The 21,855-nt window shown below is 36.6% G+C and overlaps 1 protein-coding gene across 2 annotated transcripts in view; it reads left to right on the forward strand.

Annotated features, from left to right (window-relative positions):
- The window catches only part of CPED1 (cadherin like and PC-esterase domain containing 1), a 310,570-nt gene that overhangs the window by 89,167 nt on the left and 199,548 nt on the right, over positions 1-21,855 (forward strand). For both annotated transcript variants that reach the window (XM_025380614.1, XM_025380615.1), the window contains exons 6-7: positions 18,803-18,935; positions 20,973-21,141. In XM_025380614.1, coding sequence (XP_025236399.1) covers positions 18,803-18,935; positions 20,973-21,141 — 302 coding nt within the window. The remainder of the gene's footprint in view (positions 1-18,802; positions 18,936-20,972; positions 21,142-21,855) is intronic.

Here is a 21,855-nt window from a genome sequence, read left to right on the forward strand (position 1 = left end):
TACAGACACTTATCTATTTCACTTACAGAGTTTGTCATCTTGTGCCAAATGCCACTAGAAATTAGGGACAACATTGGGTAGCACACTGATAATTTGTAGGATTCTGACAACTAATTCTGATTTTCAATAGACCAAAAAGGAAGAAGTAAAAGAAAGATATTCACTTTTGTGATCTAAGTCTCTCCAGCAGGCCCATTTACTCATGTAGATGGTAAACATAGATGCGTAGAAGTGTGTCTGTATAATACCAAAACAACTGGCTAAAACATAACTTTAAGCAATTGATACTGGATTTCTCTGCATTACATGATAAACACTGGGTATACCATATTTTTACTTAGCAGATTTGGTTATCCTGTTCACCTAACCTGAGTCTATTAATCAATAATTTATTCTTATTTGTATGTAGACATATTCCATGTCTCGCCATATAGTCTGCAGAAATAAAGTATACTATAAAATAAAGTATACTACAGTTGTTTGGATCTTCCTCAACTAATACATCGCCCAGTGATTGTGATGTGGTATTTGCCCCATATAAATTCTTCCTGAGCCACTATGTTTGCAACAGAAATATAAGCAGTTAATCTGAAACCTGGATCAGATTTCTAAAACACATTGCTTGCTTTAAAATAGATGAGAAAATTTTTGCAGAAGTGGTCAAACTTTTTATTTTGAAGCCATCAGGGGCTCTGCCTGGGGATTACAAGGACTGGGTTAAGGGTACAGAGTACAATCAAGTTCCAGGAGTTAGCTGCTGAGGTGGTGAAAATTCACCCTAAAATTTACATACCTGCTTTGTGAATAAACCCAATAAGTGAAAGAGAAACTATACTGTACTGTAATTTTTATTTTTATTTATGCATTTAAAAAAACCTGTTCATTTTACACACACATACACACATACATATACCCAGAGAGAAAGAGATTGAGAGGGAGAGAGAGAGTTTGGTGTTGGGGGATATACTGTATTGAACTTCAAGACGATCACTCTTCCAGTCTCCTTCTGGTGGTAGAGACAGATATTGAACAACAAGAAACTTACAAGTGTTATAAAAGAACAGTATTAGTAAGTTTGCAGTGCTCAAGGCTGTTTTCATTTATTTTCACAGAAGTCCAGGGCCATGCACTGATTTTTGATTTGCAACGTATCATCAATATTAGAAAATAAAAGCCCACTAAAGTGATGCATTAGCTGAAATGCACAGAAATCCATAAATTGTATGCTATATAACATGTGAATCATGGAAAGGCAATACTTGTTATGACTAGTCTCTTGAACTTACTTTTCATTTTAACCATAATAATTAATATTATTAGGATCAATGCATTGTCACAGGCATTTAGCCTCTTCCAATCTGACACATCCTGTTGAAAAATATGTTGATAAAGACTCAAAATGAGAGTTGCAGCAAACTATAAACAAAGTGCAATACTTTCATTTTCCTTAATAGAATCTTAGAGTCTTCCATTTGCATTTGAAATTGTGGTTAGAAAGGAGCATGTCTTGGCAGAAGTATAATTAACTGAATAAATGGGGTAGCTTTGGAAGATGTTTTACTCTTTGATGGGTTGGGTGTGCTCCTTTCTGGGAGAGAAGCATGAACTCTATTATATAGAAAAACCCCATTCAAATCCTGTGATTCATTGCATCAATAACTTTTAAGACCATTTTCTTTCAACTTCTCCTAGCACCATCTAGTGGTGAAATACGGAACTTTCTCTTCTCCTCTGCGTCACTTTCATTAACATCATAGGGTTAGAGCAGCTGTGCAATACCAGTGTTGATAGTCATTTCACAAGCAAATGTGTTGCATTTGAGAAGGCCAACTTTTGCCCAAAAGGAGGTACTCTGATTTAGAAAGATAGACAAGTAAGTGCAACTTAGAGATTGAGTACAGTCAACAATCATAATTAGTACTCACTTTTGGCTTGTTTTATAGATAGTTATGGTGGGCTTTATAATTTATGCTGCAGGATTATTTTATAGATAAGTTACCCTAAAATAATAACAAGAGAGAACATTAATTTGTTGAACTTATTGTATGTCAAACACTGTGTCAGGCACTTTATACACTTCCTTCTTTCAACCCTCTATAGCAGTTAATTCATTCATATTAGCTGAGAGGGCTTTTTCATGGCCCATTTTGCCTCACCTATTTCTGAGCATCTATGAGAATGTATGTATGTATATTCTGATATGAATTTTAACCCTGAAGGAAGGAATTTAAACTGATGGCAGAAATCAGGAATCCTATGGCCCAGGCCTGCAGCCACCGAATTCCAGTTCCACCTAGCTGCTAAACATAGTCATGTAACTTTGGGAAAAGTCCTTAGCCCATTTGAGCTGCTTTTCTAGACTTGTAAAATGGAAATAATTAAACTGACCATTCTTTTCTTATAGAGTTATGAAAATGCTTTATAAAAGAATATTATGAATCTATGAAAGTAATATATAAGAGATTATGTCTATATTACTCTGGATATCCATGGATTGATTTGTGGAAAGCAATTGAATTAGGTTTTCTGTTTTCTACCTCAACATAAAGCTGTCACAGTAATATATAATGTGCTTTTTTGAGGTATTCTGAGTTAGAAAGAAATAGGCAAGTAAGTACAACTTAGGGGTTGAGTATAATGAGAAAACATAATTAGTACTTGTTTTTGGTTTGTTTTCTAGTTAATTATGGTGGGCTTTACGATGTTATGCTGCAGGATTATTTTATAGATAGATTAGCCTAAAAAAATAGTAGGAGATGACATTAAAATTTTAACTTATATGTCAGACACTATGTCAGGCACTTTATACACTTCCTTCTTTAAACCATCTATAGGATAACCATCTATAAGACAGATATGTTCATGCCTTTTTTAGATGAGTAAATGAAGCCTCCAAGAACTTCTGGGCTACACAGCTATAAAGCAGCATATCCGTATCTAAAGTATTATGCTATAACTTTATGAGAAACTTGAACCACTATACTGTATTTTAAGTCTGTCTTATAAATAAGAAAATAAGAAAGGAGCTATTTAAAGAAAATTGTTACAGCTAGGCCTAATGAGAAGCTGAATTTACCTATTCTATTATTATTTATTATTCTTTCATCAACTAAAATGATCCCTTAAATTTCTTATTTATAATAATACTTATGCATAAGCAGAAGTTAAGTGAATGTGCTGAAGGCAGAAGATTGTCTGTCTTTGTCTTGCTTTGTCTTAGTGTCTGTATAGGGCATTCAGCAGCAGATGGGAATGACCAGCACTGGGAGAGTCAGAAGCTCCAGTCCTCAGCTCTCACTGGCACTCTCCTCCTTGAGGGTCCTCCTTACCCTTTTCTGTTACCTCTTTTCTCATGTTCCTCCTCCAGACTCAGCTCCTCAAACCATCTACAGCCTTTCTAGGCAGCATAGAAAATTTACCAGTGCAGACCTCACAGTGCAGTCTTATGCCTGGGATCCGTGATGAGTCAGATGTGGGTGTAGCCACCAGCATTAGGTCTGGGCCTCCAGAGTAATAGTGGCCCCCTCCTGCATGGGGCACTTGGAAGGGCCAAGAATTAGTTGTCCTAGCTTTTTGAAGCTGTTCTTCTGGTCTTCTTGGGAGGGTTTATGATGTCTTTAGAATTCACTGATTGTGCTGCCAAACTGGTTTGTATAGCAGCAATCTGGGAATGTTAATTAATGAATGCAAGTACAGCCAAATTATATTTTATGGGAAATACATGATTTCTGTGGAATTAATGGTTGTTGAAAATAGTTTTCAGAATGAGTAATTGCTTTGACCTGATTGCACAGGTGCTGGAGGATAGCGGGAGGTACAGATGGAGTCAGGCTGCATATGTGTAAATCCTGTCCTGACCACTTGATATCCCAGTGTCCTTGGGCAAGTTGTACCTTCTCTGTGCTTTGCTTTTCTTCCATCTAAGTACTAACCAGGCCCGACCCTGCTTAACTTCTGAAATCAGACGAGATTGAGCACTTTCAGGATGGTATGGGGCTGTATTCTGTGCTTCAGCTTTCTGTCTACAATGTAGGGATGGTCATGACTCTGTCTCCTAGGGTTGCTAAGAGGACAGAATGAGTTAATACGTTTCAAGTACTTGGAACAATGCACAGAGTGAGCACCCCATAAATGTTGAGTATTATGATTTTTTTTTGATAAGTATCTAATTATAATTAGATATATTATTAGTTATATTGTTATATTGGATATATTGTTATTTATAATACTAGATATATTGTTAGTTATAATTAGTAGCTACAACTTTAATCTAGTTTGGTGAGACTTACGTTTTTAAGACTCACTAACCTGGAGATAGAACTTGGATTCTAAAATCATTACAAAAATATTTCTTTGCCTCTACCTACATTTGCTATTTTCAGGCTCCTTCCCCTGAACATCCTGTCACTGACCACTACTGAGTCATCATAAAGCAATTCTCTCATTCCTATCAGACTCCAAATTCTCTTTTGAAAATAGATATATATTCATTGACACTTGGTTGATCAGAATGAAATATCTATAACTCGCCTATTCACATAATTTTAACAAACTAGTATAATACCCCAACTCTATTATAAAGGAAAATTAAGGTGAAAGTAATTTATAATATAACAACATGTATTTCAATATGTAAGTATTTATGCATGATGGCACCATAGGGTGTAATGAAATAGTCAGATGCTTCCACTCATCTTTAGAATCACCCTGAATGTGACAGCTACAAATTCAAATTGCTGTGGTTGTATCATAGAGGGAAACTAAGATTCCATAGGTCACATTGCCATTGGTGATGTGCCTTTCCAAAATGGAAACAACTCTGGAGAAAGTCACAAATAAAGCAAAGCTTAGTGTTCCCTTGCTTGGCCATGGAATTTCATTTCTGCAAAATTCAGTGTATAATAAAACTGATTAAAATGAGTAAAACTGAGTTTATATGGAAAACCACATCAAGCTCTAGGTTCAAATAATTACCAACTGGCTTTTCATCCACATCAGTATCCACTGAGACATTCAAAAGTGATGTGGGACAGGGGACAATGTGTTGTTGCACAGGGTGATACTCAGCATACTAGCAGCTGTTTTGGTATGAGAATGAATGCCTAACCATTTGAACAAATGTTAGACTTTATATCTTACCAGTGCATTCCAAAGAAATACCAGATCTGTCGTGCACAAGGTACAAATCTATTTGTGGCCTTCATCCATTAAATTTCAGTAGCATTGCTCATCATTGTGATGGCCCCAAATGCTCCCTTTGTCTCAGAGAGCATTTCCTATGTATGCATAAGTACAATCCTCTCATACTTGTTACAACTATTCACCGTTTACTCTACTTCTGCTGGAGTCCCCCATGGCCATCTGCTGCTGATGTACACCACTGCTCGTGCCCACCAAAGGCACTCTGCCCCTGGGCTCCATGTGACATCGGTCCTGCTGCTGCAGCTGCCTGTGTCTGTGCTGAGGTGCCATGTCCAGGGTCAGGGACACTGAGATTCATGCTGTACCTGCTTCTCCTCCTGCTGCTGCTGAAACTGAAACTGCTGGTGCACATCCCGCTGTACCAGTCACTGTCCTACCCAGGGCCTGTCATCTCTTTGGTTTTCCAAAGCCTGAATAAGTCAAAAATAAATTGGATTTTTTCACTTCAGTAGGCAAAATCCTTCTTTATTTTATTGTTTTTTCTAGTGTAATATTATCATCTCAACCTCTCACATATAACTAGAAAAAAATGTTTTAGTATTGTTTTAGCTTTTGACCTAAAACCCGGAGTGGAAGGGGAGCCTGTGGAATGTAAGAACAGCATACAAAAAGGTGTCTTTCTCTTTCATCATCCTGGTATCCTTGGACTTCTCTTGCCATCCACCTCTTTTTTCTTTAGGAGAGATTCCTTACTATTAAGTCTCACTCACTATTCTGCCAGTCCAGGCCAGACACAGTGGACTCCCATTGAACATGGATTAGTTTCACACTAAAACTGCACTACACTGATAAATAATAACCAAATAGCATCTCGTCATCTCTCATTGATAGGGTTTAAAAGAACAGCAACAAAAAATAGATGCATTTTCTACCATTTCCTATTTTGGGGGTTGTCATGGTGTGTTTAGTACCCCTAGGTTTTAACAATGTCCCAGCTGAACCTGAACTATTTCTCCTGAACAGAGTTTGGATACAGAGCTGTATTTAACCTTCACATATAAAGCCATAACTATTTATGCCCTTGTGATCCAAATACTGCAGAAGAAGGAAGGTTTACTTTGAATCTAAATAAAGAATTGAGAAGAAAGGGAGGAAGATGACATGGTTGAGTAGAAAGGTTATGCTTAATCTGTCTTCTTCAGTTTAGTATTTTGTAATGTTTCTGTTTCTAGATTCCTTCCCTCAGTCCCGTGTAGGTCAGCCCAACAGCCAATTTTAGAACAGTTTTGTGTCATTTAAGGGAAAGAACTTTCAACTGTATTTGTAGCAGGCTATAAAAAGCAAAGATGCCATCCACAAAATGGTATCCAAATTTTTCCAATTACGTGATTTATTGGTAAATCTACACATTTGTTGTGTCAAGAGCAAAATAAGAAATGTGCCAGGTGTACTCAGTTTTTAATTAAGGGAAACCTTACCTCATGGACAGATTTTAATAGGGTATTTTGTTGTTTCAAAGCCATTGAAACAACATTTTAAGCCATTTGTCAATAAAAAGCCCTCAATTATGTAGAATATGGCTCATGAGGGAAAGTATACAAACTGGAAAGAAAACAAAAAAGTTTGAGTCTTATGTTGATTTTGAAAATATCTAGTCAGAAACATGTGCCCAAATGTCAACTCAGACTCCTGGGACTAGTAGATACTACAGATTTCTTAAGTGATCTGGGTTGGAACAGACAGATTCAGGGGACAGAAGAAAATGCTGAGGAAATGGCAACTTTCTCCAAGAAAGTGGCAGTCACTGCAAGTTGGAAACGAGGTGAGTGGTTTTGAAGCCCAGTGCTGAAAACCTGAATTGAAAATCATTTGATGGATAATGGTGGCCATGAACTTTTACCACTTTCCACTCCAGATCCATGAAATTGAATGAACACTCTTGAGTTTGCCCTCTCTCCTAATAGAAACTTCATGCACTTTTACTCTAAATCTGATTTTGCTTTGCTACCAATGACCACCACTCTTCACTGGCTGGCCCCAGAAGCAAACTCGGGCAAGGGAACCTAATCCCAGCCATGAGGGCTTGAGCCAGGCATAGCAGGGGACCTAGGTAGAAATGAACCCTTAGAGAGAAAGCTGAGCATTATGTTGTATTAAGCAAGTAAATAAATAAACGAACAAAACACTCAATCCCCTCTTCGTCCAGTAAACAACAGCTCTGATTCCCCAAGTCGTGAATAGGAGTTGGAATTTTTAATATAGTTTTTTTTTTTTTTTTTTTTTTTTTTTTGGTAGGGGAAGGGAGAGCGCAAACAAAAAGGCAGCAAAGGGGGAATTAGCATCCTCAATACACAATAAATTTTTTGCCAAATTCAGTTTTTATAACCCTCTTCTCTTTCTAAGCAACTCCCTCTAGCTCACTAAAACACTCTCCCGCCCAATATCTCTCTTCATTGGTCTTTTTGTCCATTCTTCTCTCTCCAACAAACTGATATAGATTAATAAATCAGTTTATTATTTCCCATTACTTCAAACAACATAATAAAAACTTGGTTCCCAAATTAGCCTGTATCCTTCTTTCTTAGAGAGGGAAGGAAGAGGGGTATCTGTATTTTGACTTTTTTTTTTTTTTTTACTGTTATCTGATAATTTCCCATTTTAACTTAAAGCCGTCTTGAATTCTCTCTACTACTTACAAGTCAGGCTTTTATTCAGCTTTTACGGGCTGGGTCTGCACTTCCAAAATATCGCAAAGAGTTCAAGCTCAAGGATTTTTCTTTCTTTCTTTCTTTGTGTGTGTGTTTTTTGTTTGTTTGTTTGTTTGTTTTTTGATGGAGTCTTGCTCAGTTGCCCAGGCTGGAATGCAGTGGCATGATCTTGGCTCACTGCAACCTCCGCCTCCTGGGTTCAAGCAATTCTCTGCCTCAGCCTCCTGAGTAGCTGGGATTACAGACGCCTGCCACCACGCCCAGCTAATTTTTTTTATTTTTAGTAGAGATGGGGTTTCACCATCTTGGCCAGGTTGATCTTGAACTCCTGACCTCATGATCCACCTGCCTCAGCCTCCTAAAGTGCTGGGATTACAGGCATCAGCCACCATGCCTGGCCCGAGCTCACAGGATTTTTAAAGCTAGGACTACACTTCCCTAATTTATTGAAAATGACTGTGACATTATTGAGTGCTACAAAATTATTTTCTCTAAGATACTTAATGTATTTGGTAAGAAATAGCAAGATATGAATGACTTCTTATCCATCATCCACCTATTCTTAGGCATTTATTTAGCAATTTAAAACAGAAGTTCAAGTCTAGGATTGCTATACAGGGTCATGCAAACAAGTGGTGTTAATTGAGACAAAGTGCTGATGTCAAAACCCTAAGCCTGGGTTAGCGTATGTTAAATTTGTGAAAAATAATTCATATGTATGTATATTCATATATATGGTAAAAGCATCTTGCCAGCACAAATGATAAGAGATGATTACAGAAAACTTGGAAGAATATTCTTATAGAAATAGTCATTGGAGGGTGGGTGTGGTGGCTCACGCCTGTAATCCCAGTACTTTGGGAGGCCGAGGCGGGCAGATCACGAGGTCAAGAGTTCAAGACCAGTCTGACCAACATAGTGAAACCTGGTGTCTACTAAAAATACAAAAAATTAGCTGGGTGTGGTGGTGTGCGCCTGTAATTCCAGCTACTCGGGAGGCTGAGGCAGGAAAATTGTATGAACCTGGGAGGCGGAAATTGCAGTGAGCCGAGATAGCACCATTGCACTCCAGCCTGGGTGACCATGCGAGACTCCATCTTAAAAAAAAAAAAAAAAGGTTGTCATTTGAATGTAATGTCCTGGCTTAAATTTTACCTGGAAAAGAAACAGGTTAAATTCAAAGGTTAAAATCTAGACAAAAATAGGCAAAAAAAAAAAAAAAAAAAAAATTGAAAGTTTAATCATCTCATTAACATCTTTAAAGACCAGCAGTTATTTAGCACTTCAGACAGGAAGGCCCTTCCCCTCTTGGCTCAATTAATTGGATAATTCTTTAGTCATATACAAGATATAAGATAGTCCGATGTACATGGCTAATGATGGGGATAACTAGCTAAGGCTGATAATTGAGACACCATTTCAGAAACTCTTCTCAGGTTCTGCCTGGCTTCTGACTCAGGCCCTTGGGTCCTCATCTATTAGGAGTGAACTCTTGTGTTATATGTCACTCAGCCAAACCTGAACCCCTCAGATTCTAATCATATCACTGAGCAACTTGAGGGAAAGAACCTCAAGGCAAAATGGTTTAGTAATCCTAACAGAACATCTCTTCTGACATATTTCCATGTTCTTAACCTATTTCTGGCATTTGGAGCTCTAACCCTCATTAGATTTCATTGTGGCCATTGGCTCTTGTCTCTCCATGGTCTATATTCTTACCTCCCTTTGGCAGTTAGATATTACAAAAATCTTGATATTTTAAATATGCTCTTGGTTCACATATAATATGTTTACTTTTAAATAACATAGAAATAGAGGTAAATTAACAGGAATATTGTGTACATTTCATTATACTAAAAATCCCAGGTAAAAATTGAAGGTTAAATTTGCCTGTGAAGTTGCCATTAAATAAAAAATATATTAACACATGGTTTCATTTAAATAGGAGCCATGACCCTTAGTATTTGTGTGTTACATTTAAATCAGAATTGACTTTCTCATATATATATGTATATAAATAAAATATTGTATAAAATTTGAAATCACTGTTATAGCGTTCTAGTAAGTTATTATTCTGACTTAAATTATTTCAATAATATCTGATAGCTACTCCAGAAAATATTCCTGAGAAAAAGGTTTACAATTAATAAAGTGATAAACTACTTTTCACAGTGGGTGGGTTTAGGCTGCCATTCTATTACCATATTTGTTTCACTCTATGTATTAATATTTTTTGGAGGTTGTATTTTAAATTGTTATTAATGATGCTCATTAATTTATACTAAATTATCCACCTTTGGTCTTGCTGCAGTAGTCAAGCATTTTTCTTTTTTAAAAAAATGTCATTTCCCCTGGAAAATTCATGCAGGAAACCATCAAAGGAAAATTAAGCTGCCATAAAGTAATAAAACAGTCTTTCATGCTGTTTGGTCATTGCAGCAAAATCATAGGGCAAGAAAATTGAACTAGTAGTCTAGACACAGCTTTTATAACCGAAAAGAATGAACAGAACTCAAGGTTCTTATGTGGTCATGGTCAAAACATAGAGCGGTCCATGGGGAAAATTATTTCTGTAGAATTGCATGACTTTGACACTTCCACTGAAAAAGACTAGAAAGAAGAGCATTCATGGCTTGCATTTACTGAGTGCTCCCTAAGCATTTGATTGATTGGTTAGTTGGTGGAAATTTTATACAATGACTACTCCTTTAGAGCACATTGCTGTGTCATTGATCTGGTCATTTTTATGGGTCAGTTTGTGTCTCTCCTTCCACTGGGACACGGACTACACTTCATTTCCTATAACAAAGTGAAAGTTACTGGTTTTCTGCCAAGAGTACTGTATAGAAATACCATGCTATTCATATCTGTGGTTTGATGTACACTGATATGATAACATCATATGAAAGATATTCTGAAACCATAGAGAATAAAATATTGTTATCAAAGTCGCACAAGTAGTAATACAATAATGTCAGATGTTGATAAATGAATTATGACTTGCCTAGGTTAAGGCTAGAATTCTGTATTAATAATACCTTTATGTGTTTGGTATATCCATTCTCTCAGAGATACTCCGGCCAATGCTATTTGCGTAAAATGAAAGTAAAAATTTATTAAAGAATCGATGTGTTTAGGCCAGGTGCAGTGGTTCATGGCTATAATTCCAGCACTTTGGGAGGCCAGGGAGGGCAGATCTCCTGAAGTCAGGAGTTCAAGACCAGCCTGGCCAACATGGTGAAACCCCATCTCTATTAAAAATACAAAAATTAAGCAGGCATGGTGACAGTTGCCTATAATCCCAGCTACTCGAGAGGCTGAGACCCAAGAATCACTTGAACCCAGAAGACAGAGGTTGTAGTGAGCCGAGATCCTGCCGCTGGCACTCCAGCCTGAGTGACAGAGCGAGACTCTATCTAAAGAGAGAAAAAAAAAAAAAAAAAAAGGCAAAGCATAGAATTGTTCAGAGTACACAGATCCCCAAATTTTACTATTTAAGCTGAAGTGTAGGTCTGAAATAGTTTGCAGAGTTTTGTCTAGGTGTCATAAATCTGTTGACTACAAGCTATTTCTGTTTTAATTTGTGTTGGTTGCTTTAAAAGAAGTATGTCTCTGAACAAAATACAGAGGAACAGACTTAAATACTGCAGTAACTGAAAAAAACATACTGAAGTAACTGACTCAGTCCTAGGTTTACTCCATCCATAGTAACCTAATACAGAATTCCTTTAAAGAAGTAAAACAGAACAAGAAATTAATTGCTTTCCTGGGATACTGCAATGCTAAATTTGAGGGGGATCACTAAAGACACAGTGTGTCTTTACAGGCCATGCATAAGTAAAGATACTGTGTTTTATTTTGGTCTTGTTTTTAAGAGAGTAATGTCAAATACCAGATGTTTAAGAATGCTGTAAGAGGATTTAATGGATTCGCTTTTATCTGATAGTGAGTAGTGGTGGGAACCTCTTAGTGTTAAACTCAAAGGGAATAACATTGTAGCTACTCTTTGAAATTTCTGAAGTTAGAAACCAGATTTCTAGATTATTAAAAATCTATATTAAACTACTATTTAATAGTAGTAACTGTGTAACACTTTTTGAGCATATAAGTCAAATGCTGTGCAAAGCACTTTAAGGGAACTTCATATTTAATTCTGTCAGCATCTACATGAGGTAAGTTATTGTTATTACTATTCTTATTATTCTAATTTTCCAGATAAAGAGACTGAATTTAGAAAAGTAAAGAAATTAACTCATGATTGCACCTATATAGGCATCTATTAATAGACAGGAATTAGTATTTTTTAAAATAAATGTTATTTATAATATTATTTGTAAAATATTTTTGGAAAAATATTATTTAGCAACTATTTAAAATGTGCTGGACAAATTAGAATATGCATCTTTATTGGTTTCCCCCATGTCTTCTTGGGCCCAATTTCAGGCAATTTGGTAAAATAAATGAACCCTAGGCCCCCAAATCCTTCACTTTCTCAGTGTCCCTGTAAGGAGCAGCCTTCCTTTTGGCTGTGTGCTGGTGACATTCTCTCCTATGCTTTCCCGTGCACACTCCTATGTTTCCCGTGGAACCGCGTGGGTTCCAGGGGGCTTTGCCGATATTAGGCCTCTTGGTCTTAGATAGTTAATCTGTGAGCTGTGGGTCCCTTCCTGGGGTATCCTTGGTGCGATTGTTACAACCTACTCTTGTGTATATAGTATTGTGCCAATCTAACACTACATTGTGGTAGCGAGAGAAAACCAATCCCCACCCATGTTATACACATTTCCTAGGTCTGAACAATGAGTTTGCATTGTACAAATCCAGTGAAGTGGCTCAGCAGTTGGCTTGTTTACTCTTTTCATTTCTGCAAATACATCTGGTTACTTGGGTAAGAAGAAATTAGAGTTCATGTATTAAGTATAGATGTATCTGAGATCCTAAATTAAGTGCCAGGATGTGCTTGGTGCTTGGCACTAGTCATTCAGTGGAGAAAAAAAATTAGAATCTCTGCCATCATGGAGCTTATAGTCTAGTGAACTGAGAATACCCTTAGATGCACTCAAAATAACCCTTACCTTCTAACTTCTAATGAGTGATCAAGCTTGTAACCTCGACTCTACCTTGTGATATATTTTCTCAGCATTTTATACACTGCATAAGAGGTGAAAGGGTGGTTGATGCTCCTAAAATACTAGTTAGAGGATAGGACCTTCTTCAGCTACAGCCTCTTCCCACAAGACTTAGTGTGTCTCACTCAAATGAAACTGGAGCTGGTTGACCCTGTGGAGCACTCACAATTACCAGAACATGACAAATTCACAGAGGGACTGCATTTCAGCTCCGGTGCTGAGACCCTGGCCACTTATCTTCTCCATTAGGCCATTTATAGCACATATTTAAATCATAACTTTGTATCTAGGATCACAGAGATTAAAGATTGCAAAGGAACTTAGACACCATCTACTTATTCTTTTAGTCTACTTGCTGCTAGACTTTTTCAGCATCATACAAAGAGAAAACAGATTCAGAGCTGAAGATTTTTGTTCTCTTCTAGCAACTGGCACAACTTAGACTAGGCTTCTCTTGTTTTCAAAGCATAAGCCAAACACTCACTGAATGATTTCAAGGTCCCCCTTTTGCCATTTCTACCCACTGACATTCTAGCCACTGTAACTGTTTTTCACAGTAGTATGTTTAGTCACTCTTTCTTCCCCACTGTTGGCATCATGATGAAGGAAAAAAAAAATTAGATTGAGTATGATGAAATTGCTGATATTTGATCAACATTCAACAATTTTTTTTTNGGCCACTTATCTTCTCCATTAGGCCATTTATAGCACATATTTAAATCATAACTTTGTATCTAGGATCACAGAGATTAAAGATTGCAAAGGAACTTAGACACCATCTACTTATTCTTTTAGTCTACTTGCTGCTAGACTTTTTCAGCATCATACAAAGAGAAAACAGATTCAGAGCTGAAGATTTTTGTTCTCTTCTAGCAACTGGCACAACTTAGACTAGGCTTCTCTTGTTTTCAAAGCATAAGCCAAACACTCACTGAATGATTTCAAGGTCCCCCTTTTGCCATTTCTACCCACTGACATTCTAGCCACTGTAACTGTTTTTCACAGTAGTATGTTTAGTCACTCTTTCTTCCCCACTGTTGGCATCATGATGAAGGAAAAAAAAAATTAGATTGAGTATGATGAAATTGCTGATATTTGATCAACATTCAACAATTTTTTTTTTACCTAACAAAAGGCAATTTTATGTGGCTCAACCTATGCTATCCCTTGCTGCCATATCTGAATGCTCTTATTTGAAATCAAAGCTAATATTGCTCCTTTTTTCTTTTTTTTTTTTTTTTTTTTTTTTTTTGAGACAGAGTCTCGCTCTGTCGCCCAGGCTGGAGTGCAGTGGCCGGATCTCAGCTCACTGCAAGCTCCGCCTCCCGGGTTCACGCCGCCATTCTCCTGCCTCAGCCTCCCGAGTAGCTGGGACTACAGGCGCCCGTCACCTCGCCCGGCTAGTTTTTTGTATTTTTTAGTAGAGACGGGGTTTCACCGTGTTAACCAGGATGGTCTCGAACTCCTGACCTCGTGATCCGCCCGTCTCGGCCTCCCAAAGTGCTGGGATTACAGGCTTGAGCCACCGCACACAGACAGACAGACAGACACACACACACACACACACACACACACAGTTGTTTGTTTCTCTAGGACATGTGGCTACTGAGAAGACTAAGGCCAAAACTTGTATTTACCAAGTACTGTGTAGAGTTTGTGCTGAATATTCTCTATTTGCCCCTCAGATTTACTCTACATCATTCTCCAAGGAGCCGTCCTCCACAGACTGCATCCACAGGGTATCCTTGTCCCCTGGCATCTAGCGAGAGATTGAGGGCAGGAGGAAATAATTTGGGAGTATTTGTTGCCTGGCTCCTTCCCCTCTGGACCCTGGCTTGAAAGTGGCTGTGTTCTTCTACCTGTAGCCACAGTCTTTCTTAATGGCCTTTCCTATAACAATGCTTTTGCGTGGTTCTGGAAACTTCTCCTTCCTGGGCTAAGCGTGGTAAAAGCTTCCCATTTTGTCGGCCCCGGGGAGCTCCTCTACCCCTTGTTGATTTTCCTGAACTATACCCATGTGTTTGTTAGCAGTCCTTCTTTCATTGTCTCGTGGTTAATAGTCTCTTCAGTTACTCCTTTGACTCTGCTGTCTTCTGGGGCCCTGACTGACAGAGTGATTTCCTGGCTATCACTTCAGTTTGTGCATATATCAGTTTCTGTTTACTATATGTGAAAGTTCTGAGGTTATATTTGCAGAGCTTTTATACCTGTAGGCTAAGTTCTAAGACTTATCAATGCCCTCAGGCAGGAGGAATGATTAATGCACTCATAAATGGTACTTATTTACACTTCTAATCTCAAAACTAATTGCTAACTATTAAATAAGGCCTTTATCTTTATTGAAAATTTTGAAATAAGAAAATGCTAGCTAAATCTAGTTTTCTAATATGAAAATGCAAGACAATATTCAAATATCTGTGAAATATAATTGTACTTTTATTATTACTTCCCTATTAATTATTAGCTGTAAGGCAAAACATTAAATCAAATGCAATATACATTTGGTAGGTAATCTTTGTCAGTATAAGTGTTTTTTCAGTGTTTAATATTTGACTGTGGTGTATATACTCATATGCCACATAGAAGGGAAAGAAATAATCAAATAAAATGTTTTTAATTCATTGGAATATGATTTTGTTAAGCCATAGATTGACTTAACCCCCCAAAACAAGTTCATTGTTAGAACAAGTATTTCAACTATTTCCTGAGCACTTAGTGCTTATTTTAGTCACTATAGTGTTCAGTGATGTGGGAAGTTCAGAAGACTCATGGGATTTACGTGCTGGATTTTAGAAGGCTTCCTAACAATGTCACAAGTCTATTAATTGTTGGTTGGCAAGAACCAAAATGAAAGCCCAGGTCTCCTGTTTCTGGTTTAATCATCATTTTCATAATACTTTTTCCCCAACCAGATATTAAAAGGTATTGAAAAGCAGGTTTCATGCATCCCTAACAAATTGTTCACTTTTGTTCTGCGTAAACTTTGCTGATCATACAGTTACAGGCTTCAGGGCTCTCTAAAATAAGCTAAGAGTAGCCAATAAATAAAAGTACAGCACTATTCACCATATGATATTTCACATTTTAATCTACTTTCCATTCAGTCTGCATATTATGGGGCAGGAAAGCCCTAAAGAGTCATGGTAGGTATTCCATATTAAGTTACTTTAACATTTTTAACAAGTATATGTTAATGAACTAGGCTGTTTGGAAGACTGTGTCATACAGCCTCATCACCCAAATCCTTTCCAAAAGCAGAAGGTCTTTTGAGCATTGTTTGTAGGAGATTTCTAGGCTCTTTGAGTGTGTTGGTTGGGCCATGGAGAAGGGGAATGGAGTAATAAATGGATTAGACTGGACTGTTGAGAGAGCCCTAGAAGGCTATGCCAGATGAAAGATACAAGACATACTGCTCCAGGCATACCTTTATCTGTTAAATGATAGCCTAGGACACCAAAATGTTTACACGATTATTTATGAAATTCCATAAAATGCATTTGCAGCTTTTAAAGATATGAATGAAGTTTATATCTGAGTTGTGGCTATAATCAAGTTAAATGAGAATAATTTTAGAGGGGACAGCTAATTACAGAGTTTTTTTTTTTCTATTAGAATAATAAAAAGTAACATCCAAGCCTGGAATAATATAATAGGAAGCCTAGAATGTATTGATATATGTATAAATATAAAAATAAAGGTAAAGTTATTTTGCTCAGTATTCATTTCCATTATCCGATCAGAGTTTCAGAGATTCATGTGGAAATCTGACATAGTCTTGGCAATTCCTGTTTTGGACCCCTTCAGTGTCATGTATGGCTCCACTTGAGCTAAACCAGAAAAAAGTGACATAAAATTGTGTATTCTTTTGACGTGTTTTTTGACAACTTCCTCGAAACCATTGAGATATTATCTTGGCGAAAAACTTAATATGTCTAGCTTCTTTAATGTCAACTGTGCTTGAGTTTGAAATCAATTCTGTGCTTTTTGGCAGCAAAGTAAAAGGGAAATCAGAGTAAATTATACTTTTTCTCATACTTTACAAAAGACGCCTCCAAATCAGCTCTTTGGAGACACAAAACTTGTCCTAGTAATATACTCTGAAAACATAACTCTATTTAGTAAAATTTTAATTAAGAACACATATTTTCTTACTGCAAATTTAAAGGCTTACATAAACATTTCAACTTTTTAAAAGTTGTGATTCTCAAGAAAATAAATTAACTTAATGGCTGTTCATTTATCATCTCCAAAACCAAAGCCATTTGAATATTTCCTTTATTATGATGTATTAGAACTTCATTAAAAGGGAAAACTTACAAATAAGTTATCCTTTTTGGAGCAAGATCACACTGTGCTAAATAATGAGGTATGGGAATACATTGAACAGCTTGACTTCTGCTGACTTTTACTTAAGAGTGTGAAGTGTTTTAAATTAGACTATGTTAGTATTGATGAAATGTGCACAAAGGGGAAAAATAATTTAAAGGCTTTGTTCTGTTTTGAGAGCTGGATAAATTATATAATTAAAAAATAAAGCACTGTGACCTGGGATTAGGAAAACAACTTCCAGATACTGTTGGAGAGTGTGGAAATTGGAGCAACCATTTTGGGAGGCAATCTGGCCATGTCTAACAAATTTGCAGGGCATTTGCCATTGACCTGGCAATTGCACATACCAATACGAATCTGCCACTAGACAAATTTGTAAAAGTACACCAAAATAGATGTATAAGAGTATTCATTGCAGTGCTTTTGAAATAGCAAAAGAAAAACATTACAAAAATAATCTAAATACACAACAATAGAGAATGGCTAAATCAAATGTATATTTATTTAATGAAGCACCCTAAGCTATTAAGAGGTATGTATGAAATAACTCTGAATATGCTGATATGGAAAGGATGCCAGGATGGGTTAGTAGGTATAAATAAGCCAGACATATATTATTATAACACCTCTTTGGGATAATTAAAAAAACAAACAGAAATACGTACATATATAGGTTCATGTAGATACATTGATATTTTATATTTGATATTTTGTTGATGTATTGTACATCAACTTTTGTATTGAAGAAATATATACATCTGACCCAATGTACTTATTCAGATTTTAAAAGTTAATATGTAAGCATTGGTTTTTGGTGGGAAGAGGTTCTAGATAGAAGTGGATTGGAGGATGCTTTTTCTGCTCATTTGGTTGCTTTCTGTAATATTTGATTTCTGTAATCATGTATATGCAATACCTTTATGTTTAAGCATGTCAATATGTGTGTTCTTAAGTAAAGCATTATTATTGTTCTTTATTTTTATATACCTTAAAATGCAATAATTAATATTTTATTAGACAATAAAGCCCTGTTGTTGAGATTCCCAAGGTCACGAAGCATAACAAACTTTAGTATATCAGCATTGTATTGTCGGAATCAGCTCAAGTTTTCTATGTAATATTCTCATCACAAACAAAAGTCTGCTCTTACAGCCACCACCCCCTCATTGAGAATGCATCCCTCAACTTTGTAGGATAGATCAGCTTGATGTTGGACAGTTAGAGACATTATATCTACCTCCCCTTCTGAGCAAGAAAATGAAATTAATTATTCCAGTTGTTTTCCTCCTCTGTAGTAAGAGAACATATGGCAAACAAAGGCCTCTCTACATATGCATTCATACTTAGTGGAGCCAAGTTTGATTCAGAATGGGGAGAAAAATGGTTGCATATTTCTCATGTACCCTGCAGTTTAACACAGCATACTCTATTTTCAAAGCAGTTCCAAAAAGAAACAATAAAATGACCGTCTTCTGCTCTCTTGAATCTTTTCAGAATTGCAACTTCCAGTGAGTCCCTCTGTGTGTCTGGATCAGGGAATACAATTAAAGCCGAGTACTTCGAGTCACCTTTTAAAAACAGTGAAGCCACGTATGTGGAAACCAGAGGACTGGAGACATGAACAGCTGTAAGCTAATCAGTGTGAATTGTTATAACCAGCATGCATTTTAGGAGACGGCTAACAAGAGAAAAGCACAGAACAGATATGGGGAGTTCACAAGTGTGAATTATTAGTTTCTCTTACATAAATTTTCAGCTCTCCTTTTTAAATAAAGAATGCCATCATTGACTTTCTCCTAGATTAATTCAAACCTGTCCTGCCAGAGAATAAACATTTGGGTAAATTGGACTCTTATCTAGTAAGTTACATTAAAGGAAATTGAATTGAAAACCTTGACAATGCAAAACTATAAAATTTTAGCTTCCATTTTATACTCAAATGACTTCGCCTTAGACTATGAATATGGCTGGATGCATTCTTTCTGCTATTATTTTTTTTAATGGCTCTTAGCATCTAAGAAAGTATCTGCTGTATATCAAGTTATCCAAGTTTCCTCCAGGGAAAGGATTTTATAATGTAGATAAATTATAGTGAAAAATTAAGAGGTTTTAATTATCCAAGACACAAATAAGTTTGCCTTATCTAATTTTATAATTATTAAGTAGTATTTAAACAGTTAATAGTATTTATTGAAGAATCGTATGCATCTTGTGCCAACCTAGAATTTTAAAGTTAAAACTAGGTCAGGTGCAGTGGTTCGTGCCTGGAATCCCAGTGCTTTGGGAGGTCAAGGCAGGAGAATTACTTAAGCCCAGGAGTTTAAGACCAGCCTGAGCAACATAGCGAGAATCCATCTATACAAAGAATAGAAAAAAAATTAGCCAGGCATGGTGGTGCATGCCTGTAGTCTCAGCTACTCAGGAGGCTGAGGCAAGAGAACCAATTGAGCCCTTGAAGTGGAGGCTGCAGTGAGCTGTGATCGCACCAGTTCACGCCAGCCTGAGTGACAGCAAGACCTTGTCTCCAAAAAAAAAAAAAAAAACAAAATATATATATATATATATATATATGTAAATAGCACAGTCCTTTCATTGATCAAACTTAGATATTTAACATTTAGAAATATTATGTAGAAAAGCAAATAATTATATATTTTGGTATTATTTATGATGAAAGCATATTTGTTTCATTACAAAATATTAAACTGGTGTTACTTTTCCTTTGTAACCTGAAGTGTTTTCTTTTTTTGTTTGTTTGTTTGTTTGTTTTAACATTCAATCCCTTAAGTTAACTCTTCATTATCTGGGAGTAGGGACATTAGGTAAGATTGAACTAGTGGGCAAAGTATTTTCACATATTCTTGGTGACCTGTTCACTGTGTAAAAACAACACATTTTTCTAGAGAAGAAAAAATAGAGCAAAGGTAGGCAGAGGTAGAAGGTTTTAGAAAGTTTCACTCAAACTGTAATTTATATCACTTTTGTTGCAATGGTACCGTGCATCTGAGGTCATGGGTACTGTGACTAATTTATATATTTATTTTTTAAATTCAACTTTATTCTACATACTATCTTTCCACCTTTTTATTTTATTTATTTATTTATTTATTTACTTACTTATTTACTTATTGTGAGACAAAGTCTCACTCTGTTGCCCAAGCTGAAGTGCAATGATGCGATCTCGGCTCACTGCAACCTCTGCCTCCCAGGTTCAAGTGATTCTCCTGCCTCAGCCTCTCAAGTAGCTGGGACTACAGGCACCTGCCACCATGCCTGGCTAATTTTTGTATTTTTAGTAGCGATGGGGTTTCACTATGGTGGCCAGGCTGGTCTCGAACTCCTGATCCGCCCGTCTCGGCCTTCCAAAGTGCTGGGATTATAGGCATAAACCACTGGGCCCAGCCACCTTTTTTACTTTTTAAAAATACTTTGATTAAATCTGGCGGAGTGGGGAACTATTATCAGTTTGACTCATTCTAGCTGTACCTCTCCACCACCTGGTGGTGATGCTAATAAGCAATTGAAATTGTTCAAGGAAATCCACACACTGAAGGTGGGCGTCCTACAAAGGCTAGTAGCAGTTTACAAAGCTTGAAGGTAATTTGCAAATTACATACTCAACCCTACATTATGGAGCGCTAACTACGTTGTTTTATTTTTTTAGGAATGAAACGACAGTCCTTGCTCCACATGAAACAATCTTTCGAGCCGAAGATCTATCTGTGATTCTTAAAGCGTATGTGTTGGTGACATCCTTAACCCCTTTGCGTGCATTCATTCATTCAACTGGCACAGTTTGGAATCCGCCAAAGAAAAAACGCTTCACTGTCAAGGTAAGCTCTCAGTTGAAGCTATTATTTCACACAAGTACGCTGAAGTAAAGTGAGTTGGGCTGCCATCTTCCCACCTTTATGGTTATCAAATCCCACTGAACAAAGATCACATCTTTTTAATTGCTGCAAGAAAAGATTTTCATTTAATAGGTGCAGGTTTAAAAATGAATTGGAAGCAGCTTAATTCACTAGGGATCACAAAGGCTACATTCTTTTTTCTCAATTCATCGTGATAGTTCAATTCTTTGATCTACTTATTACAGAGCTAGTTCACAGCTATACTCTGTTTTTCTTAATTTTTCACTTTATTCAAGAAAAATATAGTCAAAGCAACAAATGGAAATACAATTTTGCCTTTGTGCTTTTTGCTTCACCCTTAGGAAGCATAATGCTAGTTCATTACACCAGTCAATATGGAATATTTGCTGAGTGAAAAATAAAGCTTTCAAGTGTGCCTAATATAGCAAGCTATGACATAAAGGATAATAGGGAAGATTTCAGGGAAGAACTTAATAATAATCCCAAAAAGTTTAGTAAGTTATAAAAGGTAGCTCAGATCAACCTGGCAGAAAATGAGATCTAGTGATGACAATATGTTTCATAAATTTTAAAGAAATTTTGATTTTACAGTATTTTATTGTTCTGCATACCAAAAAGAGGAAATGGAAAGAAACTGAAAGAATGCACAGGGTCTCTCATAGTTTCAACAGATTC

The sequence above is a fragment of the Theropithecus gelada genome, chromosome 3 (assembly GCF_003255815.1).
Source record: "Theropithecus gelada isolate Dixy chromosome 3, Tgel_1.0, whole genome shotgun sequence".
Taxonomy (NCBI): Eukaryota; Metazoa; Chordata; class Mammalia; order Primates; family Cercopithecidae; genus Theropithecus; species Theropithecus gelada.